Source organism: Caretta caretta, chromosome 9, assembly GCF_965140235.1.
Source record: "Caretta caretta isolate rCarCar2 chromosome 9, rCarCar1.hap1, whole genome shotgun sequence".
NCBI classification, from domain to species: Eukaryota; Metazoa; Chordata; order Testudines; family Cheloniidae; genus Caretta; species Caretta caretta.
This window is the reverse complement of record NC_134214.1, coordinates 11,712,808-11,730,230: the sequence shown is the minus strand read 5'-3', so window position 1 is coordinate 11,730,230 and position 17,423 is coordinate 11,712,808. Positions and strand designations below refer to the sequence as shown.

General features: G+C 39.5%; 1 protein-coding gene across 1 annotated transcript in view; it reads right to left on the bottom strand.

Annotated features, from left to right (window-relative positions):
• Positions 1-17,423, bottom strand: part of GNB4 (G protein subunit beta 4) — a 53,904-nt gene that overhangs the window by 15,157 nt on the left and 21,324 nt on the right. Inside the window, exons 2-4 of the mRNA XM_048862997.2 lie at positions 9,960-10,065; positions 2,101-2,139; positions 1,112-1,218 (exon numbers count right to left, since the gene is read on the bottom strand). Coding sequence (XP_048718954.1) covers positions 1,112-1,218; positions 2,101-2,139; positions 9,960-10,016 — 203 coding nt within the window. The 5' untranslated portion in view covers positions 10,017-10,065. The remainder of the gene's footprint in view (positions 1-1,111; positions 1,219-2,100; positions 2,140-9,959; positions 10,066-17,423) is intronic.

The following is a 17,423-nucleotide window of genomic DNA, read 5'->3' as shown; positions in this document are numbered from 1 at the left end:
TTTCAAGCTATATGCCCTTTCACAGCTTAAGGGAAAATGTAATACAAAGAATTCTGAAGTTATGTGCCACCATACAGCAGGCTCTCAGATTTGAAGAGTCTGTAATAGACCATCTGAAAGATTAGACAAAATGCTTTTGGAAAATAAAAGTGAAGCATATATTCTTATAATGGAATGATTTCTTTTCATTATTTCTGTATGATTATAACTGGCTTTAAAAAGGCAGGCTGAAGTACAAAACATTTCTCAAAATTTTCTATGGTCTATGGCCCTCGAAAGTGTCTGAAGACTGACAGTATGTCTACACTGCAATTAGGCACCCACAGCTGGCCTGTGCCAACTGACTCAGGCTAAGGGGCTATATAATTGTGGTGTAGACTTTTGGGCTTGGGCACATCTACAGCGCAATTAAACAGCCCTTTAGCCTGAGCCAGCTGGCATGGACCAGCTGTGGGTTTTTAATGGGAGTGTTGACATATCTTGGGGGACCACTCTGGGTGTCTGGATTTTCTTGTAAAAGACAAACTCAATAAAGACAATGGATTTATGGTTCATTACAACAATCTTTGACCGAATAACCCTTCTTTGTCCTACAACTGCAGACATGTTAACTGCTAACTTCACTGTGGTCTCTTACAATGTGATAAATCCTTATGCTTAACAATCTGCTCCACCTTGTATTTAGCTGTGACAATCTGGCCACATCTACACTGTGATTTATATCAGTAAAACTACATGGACCTAATCACTGGCATAGACAGCGCTGTCGACGGGAGAGCTTCTCCTATCGACATAGCTGCCACCTCTCACAGAGGTGGATTAACTACGCCAAGAGGAAAAGCTCTCCCATTGGCATAGCAGCACCTTCACGGAAGTACTACAGCAGTGCAGCTGCGCCACTGTAGCTTTGTACATGAAGACAAGCCTTTTAAGTACCCTTCCCAGACCTGAAGAGCTCTGAGAAAGCACGAAAGCTTGTCTTCACCAATGGAAGTAGGTCCAACAAAAGATATTACCTCACCCACCTTGTCTCTCTAGTAAGTCTACAATTCTTTCAATAGCTAGAAAAGGGATCCCTCTGCCTCTAAGTTCAAGAATCATATGTACAAACCTTGAATCAGATCCCCAGTGCATAGCATAAATTTTAGCTAAGTGACCTCTCAGCGTACGTCTTGTTCGCATTTGGATTCGACCCACTGAGTCCAGACTTGTGGTGATCTGAGCAGGAAAAAAACACAAACCAAACAATTACTCTGTATCTCCGAGATGGTCATAAATGTGTACAACACTCAAACTGCCAGGAACATAAATATTTTGCACCCCTAGAATTTGGGCATACAACAGGGACTGTTTCCACAGAAACAGGGCACAATGATGTGATAGTGTAGCCAGTCAAAAGGTTTTGCAAGAAAATCAGGGTACCAGTGACAGGGAACTTAATGATGGTCACTATTCTAAATGTTTCAGACTGTTACAGGCACTCTGTAGATGGAGCTTCTGTATGTATTAGGTGTGAACTTTATTTTTACAGTAAAGCTTTATGTATGTTGACAATTCTCACCCTCAAAATAATAGCCCCAGAAGAAAATGATCATTGAGTATTTATTCCAGTGTCGTTTTTCAGTAGTCTGACAACTGCCACCTAAAAGCTTAGACTTGGATTTTAAATGAAAAACTTCAGTTTCCAAATAAAATGGACAGCTTATACATAGCTAAGTGGGAGCAACTCTCAAAGCCAAACCATCATGCCATATAGTTTCATGAAATGTTTAAAAAGGTGAATTAAGGGAAATATGTATAATATTTAATAAAATATATAATAAAGAAATCTATCCAATGTATTTCTCATGTATCTAAGTGTCTCATGACTTTAGAGCTTTTTGACTGGCTGCAAATAATACCTGTAAAGGCCTTAGCTTTTTTTTTTTCCCTCTGTAATTATTGCTTCAATTTCATAATTGTAAATAGTGCACTGAGCAATGTGCTTCTAGGGTTGTTGCACTTCATCTTTTTCAGACACCATACCAGGCATGCTATAATCTCTCAAGAAACCTATTGCCTCATAGGGGCTACTTCCCAAATATAAAAATAACGATATACCTGAGCGAGAGTTGTATCACTACATGCTTTTCTGGCATCCTGAAACAGAGAAAGGAACAATATGAATCTTGAACACAGTAACAGTGTACATCAACTGAAAATCTTACCTACAGAAAAGTTATTTTACACCAAGACTTTTCCAACATCTGTTGGAAAACAAAGCTTCATTGTTTAAAAAAACATATGCACGAATCCTTATGTTCAGTATTCCCACCCCATTCAGGTGAACAAGTTATAGTGTCCAAGAGATCTTAAGTATTGCAACAGAAAACAGCTGCCATACTTGCTTACATGGCATTTATACCTAGACAAGTTCCAAGTCAACCTCTTTGCAATCTTGCAGGACAGCCTCTAGTTTTGATGCTGTACTACTCTGCCTACATGTCAAGGGCTAAGTGGTAAATCCAAAAAACACTTTAGAGTAGTCCCTTCATTATGCAGTATTCGGGTAAGAATCCAAAATGTGGGCTGAGTAAGATAAGAAAAGGGAGAAGACAAAATGCTGGCAAAGGTGAAAACGAAGTGATTAGGGCCAGCCCAACTGTGTCGGTCAAGGATCACACTTCATTGCACACCTGACTGACATAGCTGTGCTGGTAGAAGGCTCTGGTGCAGACAGTTATACTAGTAATACTGTGCTTTTGCTGGTAGAGACTTACTTCATTTGGGGTGGGTAGCTAAGGGAATTGGGAGCCTGGAAATAAGATACACTGGAAAAGCATAGCTAAACTGTTTAAGCTGCATCCAAACTACGAGTGTTTTGCCAGTACAATTCACTAGAATAGCTATACTGGCAAAGCACTCCTAGTGTGGATGCAGCTTGTCGCAGTAAAGGTAATGCTTTTGTATCAGTACAGTAACACGCCCCCCGCTGACCCCCCCCCCGCCACACACCTACCTACCTCAATGAGCAAAATCGCCGTGTGTATGCACTCTATCTTCAATTACATGAGCACAAACTACTTCTTCCACAGCACCCCTGCTTCATTCAGTGCACACCAAATGAGCAAGCTATTCAATATTTTGTTTTCTCTTCTTGTTCTATGTGTGGCCCCATGTCTTATTTACCGCACACTATTCAACTCTTGATCTGAAGACATAATGATCAATTTCCTTGTGGGTTTTTCCTATGGTGCTCATCATTATAATGAATTTATTTTTACAAAATCCACATGAATTTATTTTTACAAAATTTTACCCATGGGGAACTGAGGCAGAGAGATTAAGGTCGAAGTGTCCACTGTTTTTGGGTGCCCAATTTGAAAGGCATAGGATCAGGTTTTTCTGAGAACTTAGCATTATATAGCACTTCATATTCATATGTTCAAAGCACAGCTCCCACTGACTTCAGTTGCAGCTGTGAGAGCTCAGTACTTCTGCAAATCAGATCCCAGGGTCTCACTGTAGGAGCCCAGAAAATGATGAACACACAATTAGTGACCATGTGTGAGAAGTCTAGTTTAAATGACTAGTCTAGTATCAGATAGGAACTTAGTGGCAAAGGCAGGGATAGAATCCAATTCTCCAGAGCAGCATGCAACTGCATTAAGGACCCTCTCTTTTCCTGCACCTCCCTACCTTATTCACTAGATACCTTCCACAATAAATAAAGCATGCATAATAGAGAGACAGTCGCTTTCACTACACAACCCTGATTCATCTCCAGGACAGAGTGAACTGAACGAGGGGAAAGAAAGTACGTGGTCATGTAATCAGAGACTGTATCAATGCCTACCTTAGTTCTGGCATTTTCTAGCTTCTCAACTGTTTACTCTGCAACCTTAATAATGTTCTTTTAAATGTAGTTGGTATATTTTGACTTCCTACTTAAAAACAAAACAAAGTAAGGTAACTGCCACTAGCTGCTCTTAATAGTTTTCTTTCCAAAAACAAGCTCAAGAGCGGATTAGATCACCTCAATCCATTTCTTACACTGTCTGAACTGCAGAAATATTTATAAAATGTTGACATCTTGAATCAGAAACAGTTTAAAATACCACACAACAAATCCCTTGGTGTTCAGGAATCCTTTCACTCACAAGAAGAAATACACTGGATATTAAAGCTAAGCAATTAAATTCATTGTTTAGTTGCAACAGCTGAAGAGGCCCAATTTATTTTGGATGCAATCTTTTAACTTGGCCAGAACTGATTATTATATAAAATATAATTTTTATTATTAATATAATAGCAAGAGTTGGCAGCACCACCTACAGCTATAATGGGAAGTGTCAGACAACTTTAAGACTTTGTTTTTCTGTTGCTTATAACTTTGCTGAATTTTAACAGTTCAGGCTGAAGATTTCCTGACTGCCTCAGGCTGATTTTTATTAAATTTATCTATCTATTTTTCAGCAAAAAGGTCCAGCTGTTTGAGAACAAGGTTAAAGAAAAATTTAAGTTTTGCCCATGTTAAATAAATTCTTACAACCATTTCATTGAGAACTTCTAAAGCCTCCATGCTTTGGAGCAAGAGTTTGAAATCTGATGGTGGGTTTTTTCCCCACACCCCTGACCGACAAAAGTTTTAATCGACAAAGGTACTAGGATAGACAAAGCCAAGGACTACGATCTTGGGGGCAGTGGGGGTGTGATGGTGGGAGGGGACTGACAAACAGACTGCAGATGGCTGGGCAAGGCCACCTGGGGAGATTGGGGTGAGCAGCATGAGAAATCCAGGGAGGGAGAGTGAGAATCAGATAGGAAGCACTGAAATAGAGACTGGGTAGGTTATGTGAAGAAACTGGGTCAGAAATGGGGGCAGGTCAAGACAGGGACAGAAGGGGTCAGGCTTGTGGAGAACACTGTAGAAAGGTCTGTGACCATTAGAGAATACTCCCTCCAGAACCTGCAATGGAACCCATGATTCCCAAGTCAACAGCCTCTGCTGTCAGCAAGTTACACTGCTATGGGTTTACTCAAGAAGCAAAGACCTGTGCCATGCATCTAAAGGTTCATATCCTGCTGGTGACCCATGGAGATGTCAATATGATTCCAAGTACTAAACATAAAAAACAAATCCACTTTTAAAAACTTAAACAATTATATATAAAAGTTCAAGTTGCAAAGTCAGGCACTCAAAAGTTAGGAAGTGTCAGAATTAAGGCTGTCTGTCCTTGTGTGTACATATTATAGGACACTGTCTTTAATGACACGATCACATACTATTTTTTCCCCACAAGACCCCTGCCTCGTTCAGTGCACAGTGATCACTGAATGAGAAGCTATTCCATATGTTGTTCTCTTCAGTGTTCAATGTGTTGTCCCGTGCCTTATTTACTGCACACTATTCAGAAAAGGGTTTAAATAAAGAATTATTAATAGTCTCATGGACTTTTCTACAGTGCTCATCACTATAGTATCTGAATGTTTTATAGATATCAATTTATTTTCACAACACCCATGCAGTGAGGTGAAGGTATTATGTCCATTTTACACATGGGGAACTGAGGCATAGAGAGATTAAACTCAAAAGGTCCATTAATTTTAGGTGCCCAATTTGCGATGCTTGGGGCCTGTTTTTTCAGAATAATTAGCATTATATAGCACAGTGGATTTCAAACTTTTGTACTGGTGACCCCTTTCACCACTATAAATGTTGGATGCAAAGCAGGATTTGGGTTGGAGGCTGACAGCTCATAATCCCCCCATGTAATAACCTCGCGACCTCCTGATGGGTCCCGACCCCCAGTTTGAGAACACCTAATATAGCACCTTATATGTTCAAAGCACAGCTCCTATTGAATTCAGTTGTAGCTGTGACTGCTCAGCATGGCTGCAAACCAGACCCCAGGGTCTCATTTTGAGTTCTCAGAAAATAAGTAACACGATTAATGACCACCAGTGAAAAATTTGGTTTAAGTGACAAGGCCAGTATCAGATAGTAACTCTGTGGTGCAGTGTGCAAGTATAGAATCCAATTCTCCAGGGCAGTATTCAACTGCCATAACCATAAGACAACTCCCTTCTGTTTCTTCAACCCCGTCTCATTCACTACACACATTCCAAATTTCTACAACAAATGAGGAAGGTATCCTACCAACAGCTGCTTTCACTACCACAAGCCTATTTTATCCCCGAAACGCACACAGTCCTATGCACTGAATAAGGCAAGGATCTTGTGAAAAAGTTAATCTCATTATACGATCCAACATTATGATGCATACACACAGGGACAGGCAACCTTAATTCAGATATTTCCCAGGGTTTGATTGCTAGACTTTGAAACCCTAACACTGTTTTGTGTGTGCAACTATTTACATTTTGGAAGTACGCAAATGCCCCAATTAGCACCAAGACCCCATTATAGATTTAACGTCAAGGTTTAACCCTATGTATTGCAACTGATTCTAGTTTAGGATGCTGCTAGTTAAAATATCTTTAATCCACTGATTTAGAATACAAGACTTGCATAACATTTTAAAAGAATCTCAGATATCCCAAAACATAAAAAGATTTGCAAGTAACTAAGACAGCCAGCAGCTACCAAGAAAAAGAGAAAGATTTGGAATAGCTAGAATACACTAGAAATTTTCCAAGACAGCTTTCATTATATCTATATAATCTATTTACTCTCTAGAGAGGATTAAACAAGTCTCATCACAACCCTGTTCTACGGCTCAGTTTTGCCAGAAGTACGTTAACCTACCTACAATTTCACAGACAAAGTTATGCTAAGTTAAAATGAATTGCCTCAGACTTTCAAATAAACAAGACATTTGGGGGATATGAGCGTTCAAACACAAAGCATTCTTGCTTCTTGTATATTTGTATTATTTGATTCATCCTATCATCTCCACCTCTGTTAATCCACTGGTGAGGGCTGACATTTTGGCTAGATTTTGTTTTTTTTAAAGTAAGATTTAGAGAAAACAACTAAAATATGCTGCCTAGTCCTCTCCTTCTAGCTCTAGAAACTGGCATCCATTAAACCAATGAGAACTGTAAAAGATTTAGAGAAAAAAACACCACCAATATATAAATATCTAAGATGTTTATATGTAAAATAAATGTGATGCTGAGAAGCCCAAATTGCAGCTATACACAGTAAATCCATTTATTTCAACAATCCCATACATCCTAGGGACCATTTTTTTTGAGGGAGGAGGTTTAGCGTTTATAACAAAAAAGAACCAGCGAAGATGTAAGTCTCATGTTTGAAACACTTCGCAATGACCCTCTCAACTAAATCTATACCTACATTTTGGTTTGTTTGGAGAAGGTCTAAAAATAACCAGTGAAAATGTGTATTTGCTATTCTCTTAACACAAACTATTTAGAATTAGGACATCATATCATGTTTACCGTCAGCAGTACATCAAAGTAAGAACTACTGTGTCCTACTCGCCCGAGCCAAAATTCAGAGCAAAAAATAAGAAAGAAAAATTTGAATTGATTTAATAAGTAAGCAAGATTGACCCCCCACCTAACTGAAATATTAGTCTGTCTAATCATTTTCTTAAAAACTGACCAGATTGTGCAAAACGTGACCTGAACTGGACACACTGTAAGCTACTAACTACACCAGAAGAAATGTTTCAACGACTCTCTCAAGTTATCCTTGACGCGTTTCAACAATGACCCAGAGTTTTAGGAAGATCTCGCTCATGATCGTTCTACCGGTGAAGCCTCATTCCATACTAGAGCTACAGTCTATGAGCAGAGGATAATTGCTGAGACAGAGCAGAAGTGCCAGCAGCGTAAATATTAATCAAGTAACCCATAGCAGCATTTTGTGTTCAGTGTGCCAGACAGACAGTTCACAGCTCAAACTGGCCTAGCCAGCCACTCACGTGTTCACAGAACCCAAACCGACCATTGATATCATGCTCATCTTCAAACTCAAAGGACGAACAACAATGTATAGTAATACTAATTTAGGTCTTTTTATTTCTTCTTTAATATATTGTGACTAATTTTATAAGGCCCCCAATCCTGCAATTTGAGCCATGCAAGCAAACACCAATGCCAATATAGAGCTCTACTGACTTCAGTGGTGCTTGTCCTGGATGCAGAGATACATCTGCCAGACTTCAATTGCAGATGTGGGGCTCAACAGAGACATAGGTTTCAGAGTAACAGCCGTGTTAGTCTGTATTCGCAAAAAGAAAAGGAGTACTTGTGGCACCTTAGAGACTAACCAATTTATTTGAGCATAAGCTTTCGTGAGCTACAGCTCACTTCATCGGATGCATAGGTGTTACTAAATCCATTTTATCCAATTTAGTAACTTTAAGTCTCCATATAAAAAATCCTGCTAGCTTCCTGGCTCCACAGGACATTCTTGTGAGAACATTCCTGAGAGGTCTATCTGTTTCACTGGCCAAGTAGCTGCTCAGCAGGCATTCTGCACCACACCAGTCTCACTCCTCACCCAATGCCATTTCCTATAAGACGAGACTGACTACATCAGGCCCAATTGCAATGTGGCAGATAATTTCAAGGTATGTCTTTTGGGGAAAAAACTGAAACGTTACATTTACATCAACATTTGTGCAGCACTTAGTACACTGGAGTGCTAATGTAAGATTAAATTAAAATAATGGCTAAATTTAACCAAATTGCTGAGGTCAGCTAGGAACAGTCCTTAGTGCTGTAACTCTCCTGACATCAACTGTCCTTGACCTTACTTTTGGGAAAGTTAAAGGACATGTGACACAGAACTCTCCCCCAGATAACCTTGAACAATCAGTCTCAAAAGAGCCATAAATGTGCTACTACAAGCCTTTTTCCCCAAAAACAATTAATGCATGGCAAATGCACAGCATATGATCAATATCTTCATCAGCAGTTCAATGCCCAAAACAGTAAGTAGGCAGCAGATTATCACAAGACAACTGATGTCAGGCTGAAAGTAATTACATTTAGAATCACCACAAAGGAAGTTTTAGTCCTAGCCAATTTCACTGTGCATCTGCAAACAAAGCATTCCTACATATATCTAGTCCAGGGGTCTCAAACTTCACTGCACTGCAACTCCCTTCTGTCAACAAAAATTACTATACGACCCCAGGAGCGGGGACCAAAGCCTGAGCCCACTCAACCCCCACTGCCCGGGGAGGAGCGGTGTGAGAGGCAAAGCCAAAAGGCTTCAGCCCTGGGCAGAGGGGCCTATAACCTGAGCCCACCGCCCAGGGCTGAAGCCCTCAGGCTTTGCCTTCAGCCCAAGGCAGTGGGGCTCTGGCTTCAGCCCCAGGCAATGGGCCTCAATAAGTATAACACCTGGCGACCCCATTAAAATGAGGTCCCGACCCACTTTGGGTCTTTTCACTGAAAACTCACTGAATTTTTGATGTATTCTGCAATAGCTTCTTGATAGATCACTAGATGCCATGCAATAAATCAGTTTATTGGTGGTGAATAATTTGAATTAAACAGAGTAGGAGAAAGGGAAGATGCACATTTGAAAAATAATTTCAATGGGAAGAGAAGGAAAAGGAGCACAGGCATGATTCCTGACCCTGGATATTTTCTCTCAGTCAGTGCTCAGGCATTTTACCTAACAATCGGGAACAATAGTAGTGGAAAGGCCAGTAGTAGTCCAAAAAAGTTAAATTTTCATTATCAGTGTCCTTAACTAGTTCTCGTTGTTCCTGGGTATTGGAAGCTATATAAATCCTTACTACAGGACTCCAAAATATTGGGTGATACTCCACATCATACTAAATTGCAATACTAGACAGAACTGTATGAAAATTAGGGATGGAGTTTCAAGCTTTTGGAACCTTTTATTGACTTAATCCGCTGTGAAAAAATTTTAAGTGTTGTATGATTTAAACATCAGTGACATATATACTTCATTTTTTCCACTAGATTTTTCTTCCAAGATAACCAAGGGCTGGGGAAATAGTAATTCTTACTCTGATTTGATTCCGCAGTTGATCCGCTTCTTGCCGTAACTGTTCCAGTTCACTCATCCTCTTGAAGCTGTTTCTCTCTCACTGTTACAGTGCAGGCAAAGAAAATCTGCCAATTTAAAAAAAAAATGGGGGGAATTAATTTCCATTGTCTAGACCACATTTCCTCCATTTCCAAGCACTGTACCTAAGTTAACTCTATTCTCCATAAATGGCTTGTCTGAGGGAGATTCCCAGTACTAGATATTATAATAAGACATTTTGTAGGACTCTGCTTGGTTGCCATAAGCAGCATCGTTAAATGTGCTATATCAGGGTGGCCGAACTGTGACTCGCAAGCCATATGCGGCTCTTTTACCATTAAAGTGCAGCTCACAGAGCTCCTTCTGCCCCTCCCCATTCTCCATCTACCAGACTGGAGGGGGAGGCTCAGGATCTCTGCCTTGAAGCAGGGTGATAGGATAGGAGCTTCTGCCCAGCAGGGATGGGGGTCTCTGGGCTTCTGCCCAGTGGGGAGGGGGGTTTCAGAGCTTCAGCAGGAGCAGGACTGAAGCCCTGAGCCCCATCAGGTGCCTCCTGCGGGGCTGAAGCCCCAAGCCCTGGACCCCGTCAAGCATGCCCCGGCTCTCAAATTTCTGAAGATTGTCAGATGCGACTAAGAGGGCCAGTAAGTTTGGCCACCCCGTGCTATATCATGGACAGTTTACAAAGTAATTGTCAACAGAAACACCAGCTGCAATTTAGAAAGACCTATTAATGAATACATGTAGATTTTTAGCTTTTTTTTCCATTTGCAGACCTCTCTAAGAGTAGAAGTTTCAACCTCTTCAACCCAATTTGGCAACAATAAGCAGTGACTCTGCTCTAGACCCTATTTTTAAACTAAACATTTCTAGAATGCAGAAGTCTGTGCAAGACAAATTCATAGGAAGACATTTTTGATTAGAGATGAGAGTTGTCTAACTGTAAATGCACAGAATTTGGAGTCAATAACTCAAGTTCAGACATCAGATTTTCCACTGAAGCAGGATGTTCTTGGTGAAGTCACTTAATCTGTGCCTCTTTCCACTATCAAGGTTATTCGTATTGTGATAGCACCTAAAGGCCTTAATCAGGATCAGGGTCCCACTGTGCTAAGCACTGTGCAACCACAGCATATAAAGTGGTCCTGCCTTGGAGAGATTGCAATCTAAACAGCCAATGCATATAAACAGTAGTAGACATGAATAAGTAACTATCAGGTTTTGCAACTTTAAACATTTTGCTTGTATTATTTTTGTTTCCTAGTTTCCCCAAATCATTTCTCTATCCTAGCCCCAGTCAGTGACACCACGATTGCTGACTCAGTGCTCTCAATCCAACCTGCCCACAGAAAAACAAGCCCCCCTCTGTAAACACAATGAGCACAGATCTGCTGATATCTGAATGCTTTTTAGAATGAGACTGGGTTTGTGAAGTACTAGGTAAGAGTACTGTTACTACAGAAGGGCACATTCATATGGTTACAAATATTAAAGATAAAGATGTGGCCAGTTAAGAAAACTTATCAAGTATCTTCTCTAAAACATCTAGATGTGGAACCTCTAATTCTTACTGGGAAGAAATGCCCAACATCTTTTCCAGACTATAATTAGCTACACATGATTACTATAAGCACTTCATTTAAAAATGGAAGATTGAGCAATATTCACCCAGTTTATTACACTGAAACCTAAAATAATCAGCCATGAATATGAGAAAGTTCTGTTGCACAAAAGTCTGATAAAGTAGAAAATCTAGCTATCACCCCGCATCCCTCACCCCAAATTCCCAGGACACTGCATCCAGTGCTGATTCTAGTTACCATGTCCTTCAATCTCACCTGATGACACACGTGTGCTACTAGTCAGACTCTGGGCATTTCATATGATCTTGAAGGGCTTGTTTTCACTGCAACAGTTGAGTTACTACACTCGAGCTAGCTAGCTGGAATGAGAGCAACCACAACCCAAAAACAACACTGGGGTTACAGAGTGATTTCGTTAGCAGCACAAAGGGATTAGATTATTTGATGATGAGTCGTATCTTGACTTGAGCTACTGCATCCCCACTGCATTACCTGAGCTTCAAGCCACCTATTCTCCCCCCACCTCACCACACAGAGCAACTAGCAGAAGGTTAAAGCACTACTTAACTTAGCTAGAAATTGTGTGTGTGTGGAAGGGAATTAGGGATAACAATAGAGTTATAACCTAAGGCTGTGTCTACACTGCACACCTTACAACGGCATGGCTATGCTGCTGCAGCAGCACTGTTGTGAGGTGTGTTGTGTAGCCACTCTTCATCCCCAGGATAGAGCTCTCCTGGTGAGAGAAGAAAACCACCTCCAATGAGGGGCAGTAGCTTTGTTGACAGGAGCACGGCTCCTGCCAACAAAGCGCTGTTCACACCGGTGCTTTTTGTCATTCAGGGGGGTGCTTTTTCACACCCGAGACACAAAAAATGTTTTAAAGATTAAATTGCCTGTGTAGACAAAGCCGAAGAGTGAGCACAGTGCTGTACAAGCTAAGAATGGGGGATCATGGCTCTAAGTAGTTTACAAACAAATTAATGCATCACCTTATGGTGTTCTTAGGAAAGGACATTAAAGTGCCTTTTAATAAGTTTAAAACAGCTACTATAGTTATGAGATTCCCCTCTCACTTCTCCAGCCCAGATATAAACGTGAACTAGAAGCTCTATCAATACCTATTTTATCTTTCAAACACTTTGATTTTCTCACACTTCTAATAGGTATCAAAATCAACTTGATACTTCAGTTACAATCTTTATTTCAAGAATAAGTAACTATACCTGTATTCTCTCCTAAGAATCAAAGTAATCAAAATTAATGTTTACGAGGAAGATTGTAAATAATCTAAATCAGTGGTTCCCAAACTGGGGTTCGCAAAGTGTTACAGGGGGTTCTCAGAAAAAAATTCCCTAATGGCAGACAGAGCTGTCCCTAGGAACCCTGGGCAGCACGGGGCCAGCAGCCCGGAGCCCCTGGACTTTCAAGAGCTAAGCAGATCAAAGCAAGCATATCTATCACACTGGGGAGATTTCAACTTCAAGACTCCTTATAAGAAATGGAAAGGGAGGTGGATTTTTTTGTTGTTTTTAAAATTAAATAGGCAGCTAGTATTATTTTTAAAGTTATTATGAAGAACAAGTTTAAGCTTTTGCTGGACTGCTCAAGACCTGAATGCTTGTGTAGGAGGAACTCTTTGAGCTGGCTTCTTAAATACCTTCCTGCTGTTTCACATCTGATACTCCTTGATGAGACATAAAAGACAAGGTTCCTAACTGGCTTATTCAAGGTGATACAAGCTAGGAAAGTGAGATCTTGGAAGAGTGTTGCTGTTTTCATAATGTAATAAAAATACTGTAATGATAAATAATAATTAATAATAAATAGTGTGTAATAAGCATGTCAAAACAAATTTTATATTTCCAAGATCACTGCTTTTATAATTTATACCCAGGTAAAGGAGAAAAATCCCTGGAAAAACTCATTTTTAGGAGGGAGCTTGCGAGACTTGACATTTTCGTGAAAGGAGTTCACAGGTTGTTAAAGTTTGGGAACCACTGATCTATATAAATATTTTCAACTGGACATCATACCAATGTCTCTACCACTCATTACATTCACAGGTTTGACTTTCCTACTTTAAATGTATAAATTCTGTGTCATAATTATAAGACATTACAAGCACTATGAAACTTTTCTAGGCGATTATTAATTTACCATCAGTTTCCTACTTTATTCCCCCAATGTACTGAATGCAATAATAGAAGGCATTATTAGTGAGAGATGAAAAATAGTGAACATGAGTATGATGTGCATATTTTCTGAAAAATCAATAAAATTAAATATTAAAAATTGCAATCACTAGTATGTGTGCTTATATGGCTGCCCTGGTTCCTGTGATTATTTCCTCCTAGAAACAGTCAATTTAAAGCCCAAGCAACTTAAAAAAAAAGTTAACTGCAAGTATTATGAGGTACTATACTTGTGTCAGAGTCTCACTGTCAACTGATGGTTTTACTAACAAATTTTCTTATTTTAAAAATGTTTTCCCTCCCCGTCCCAGAATCCTGAACACACAGAAAAGGGAAAATAGCTTCATAGATACAAAATACTGTCAAATGCACAAACTAAAAAAGATATTTGACTAATGTTTCAGTTATAGTAATCTTATGTGCTTACTTTTAAGAGGAGGTTAAAACATTTCAGAGAAGCTCTATTTAAGTTGATGGTGTCCCTGTAACTGGATGCAAGTTCTTCTGGACAGGGAATCAGTTTTTGTTCTATGATGTATCATGCACATCAATAGTTCACTGTAAATAGTATCAATATAATAAATTATACTCTATGACGGGCTGAACGATTTATTGAACTTTAGGCACATTTTTGTCAGACAAGTAGCTAGCAGCAGACACCTTTTCTGTGTAGGTAAAAGTCAGGATGCTATTCTGAGAAAGACTGCTATAATAATGTCTGAACTCCACAAGTATACTATTGTTACACAGAAGTATGAGGAGGTTGAGAGCATGCTCTATACCTCATATCTGAAGTCAGGTAGACCATTAAGCTAGATATCAGTAATTAAAGGTCTGGTCTACACTACAGACCTATACTGGTCTAACTATCGCTCAGGGATGTGAAAAATCCCCATGCCAAGCCATGCAGTTATACCTACCTAACCACATGTTTAGACAGTGCTATGTTGGCAAGAGTTTCTCCTGCTGACATAGCTACCACCTCCCAGGGAGGTAGATTAACTACACCAACAGGAGAGCTCTCTCCCATCAGCTTAGAGCATCTTCATTAAAGCTCTATAGTGGGATGCCTATAAGAGAAAGTTATACTGGTTTAACTTAAATCTGTTTTAAAACTTGGTTAAACCAATGTAAACTTTTACTGTTGAGGGAATTCTGTGCCACTACACAATGCAGAATTTGCACAGAAATTAAATGTTCTGTGCAGAATTTCCTTTGCCCCCACCACAGAAGCAGGCTGCAGAGCTGTTGCCCACCACTAGGGGGCACTGGACCTGGCAGAAGACACTGCCCAGGGAAGGGAGCTGGAGGGTTCCGGGCAGCTGCAGTTCCCAGCACACCCTGAAGAAAGGAGACAGCATGCAGGAAACTCAACAAGCCCAGGAACCAGCATCAGGCTGTTTCTCTCTTTGGATCCTTGAGGGTTGGTTTTTTTGGAGGCGGGTGGGGGGGAGGGGGTTCAAGTATCTGGGACGAGGGCACCCTGCAACTAGGCTCTAGTGGGTAGGGAATGTGAGTATCTGGCCCCCCAGCTGGGTTCGGGGAGGCGGGGGAGGTGAGAGAGAAGGGGCAGAGAAATAGGAACTGGATTGCAGCAGTTTTAAAATAATCTCAAGAAGTTTTCCCTTAGTAAAAATACTAGAGAAACATAAGTAAGACTAATGATTTAAACATTACTCATTCCCTCCCCTCCAGAAAAAAGTGAAACATTTTGATATTCTCTGTTTTGTTAGTCTTGCACTAAGTATGCAGAGGCTAATGAGGTACAAAAGAAGCAGCATTCTGATAGAGGTACTTGAACCTATTTGCCAAAAAAACAAAACAAACAAACAAAACAAAAACAAAACCCACACACTACTCATGCAGTAAAATCAGATTCTAAATCAGGGCCAGCTCCTGGAATTCAAAAACAGTGTTTGTCCAGAAGTACTCCACATGTTCAAAGAGACAAAGCTTAGAATGACTGATTTTGGGGGGTTTTTGTTTTGTTTTGTTTCGTTTTTTTAAATACAAAGATGCCTCCATAAACTGAGGTTTTCTATATCCCTACCAGGGCCAACCCCACACAATCTAGGAAAATAGGTATCAATGTCACTTTTATACCTCTTAGCAAGTTAATAGACAGTAGGGCTGTCAATTAATCACAGTTAACTCAAGTGATTAACTCAAAACAAATTAACTTGATTTTAAAAGTTAATCGCAATTAACCACAGTTTTGATCACACTGTAGAACAGTAATAGTATGCCAATTGAAATGTATTATAAATATTTTTGGATTTTTTTTTACATTTTCAAATATATGATTTTAATTACAACAGAATATAAAGTGTACAGTAATCACTTTCTATTATTTTTATTACAAATATTTGCATGGTAAAAAAGAAAAAAATAGTATTTTTCAATTAATCTCATACAAGTACTATAGTGCAATCTCTTTATCATGAAAACGCAACTTACAAATGTAGATTTTTGTTATATAACAGCAGTCAAAAACAAAACAATGCAAAACTGTAGAGCTTACAAGTCCACTCAGTCCTACTTCTTGTTCAGCCAATCGCTAAGACAAGTCTGTTCACATTTACAGGAGATGCTGCTGCCCGCTTCTTATTTACAAGATCACCTGAAAGTGAGAACAGGAGTTCGCATGGTATTTTTGTAGCCAGAGTTACAAGATATTTACATGCCAGATATGCTAAACATTCGTATGCCCCTTCATGCTTCGGCCACCATTCCAGAGGACGTTTCCATGCTGATGACACTCGTTGAAAAAAATAATGCGTTAATAAAATTTATGACTGAACTCCTTGGGACAGAATTGTATGTCTCTTGCTCTGTATATGGCCACATTCTGCCATATACTTTGTGATACGGCAGTCTCAAATGACGATCCAGCAAATGTTGTTCGGTTTAAGAACCAATGTGAGATTTCTAAAGATAGCTATAGCACTCGACCTAAGGTTTAAGAATCTGAAGTGCCTTCCAAGGTGTGAAACATGTTGTCAGAAGTCTTAAAAGAGCAATACTCCGATTTGGAAACTACATAACCAGAACCATCAAAAAAGAAAATCAACCTTCTGTTGGTGGCATCTGAACCAGATGATGAAAATGAAAGTGTGTCAGTCCACACTGCTTTGGATCATGACAGGTTCTGCTCGATAATCAGCACAGAAGCATGTCCTCTGGAATGATGGCTGAAGCATAAAGGAGCACATAAATGTTTAGCATATCTGGCATGTAAATATCTTGCGACATCAACTACAACAGTGCCATGCAAATGCCTGTTCTCATTTTCAGGTGACATTGTAAATAAGAAGCGGTATCTCCTGTAAATGTAAACAAACTTGTTAGTCTTTGTGATTGGAGAAGTAGGACTGAGTGAACTTGTAGGCTTTAAAGATTTACATTGCTTTGTTTTTGAGCACAGTTAGGTAAAAAAATTCTACATTTGTTAGTTGCATTTCACAATAAAGAGATTGCACTACAGTACTTGTATGAGGTGAATTGAAAATACTATTTCTTTTGTTTATCTTTTTTACACTGCAAATATTTGTAATAAAACAGAAAGTGAGCACTGTACACTTTGAATTCTGTGCTGTAATTCAAATCAATATATTTGAAAATGTAGAGAACATCCAAAAATATTTAAATAAATGGTATTCTATTATT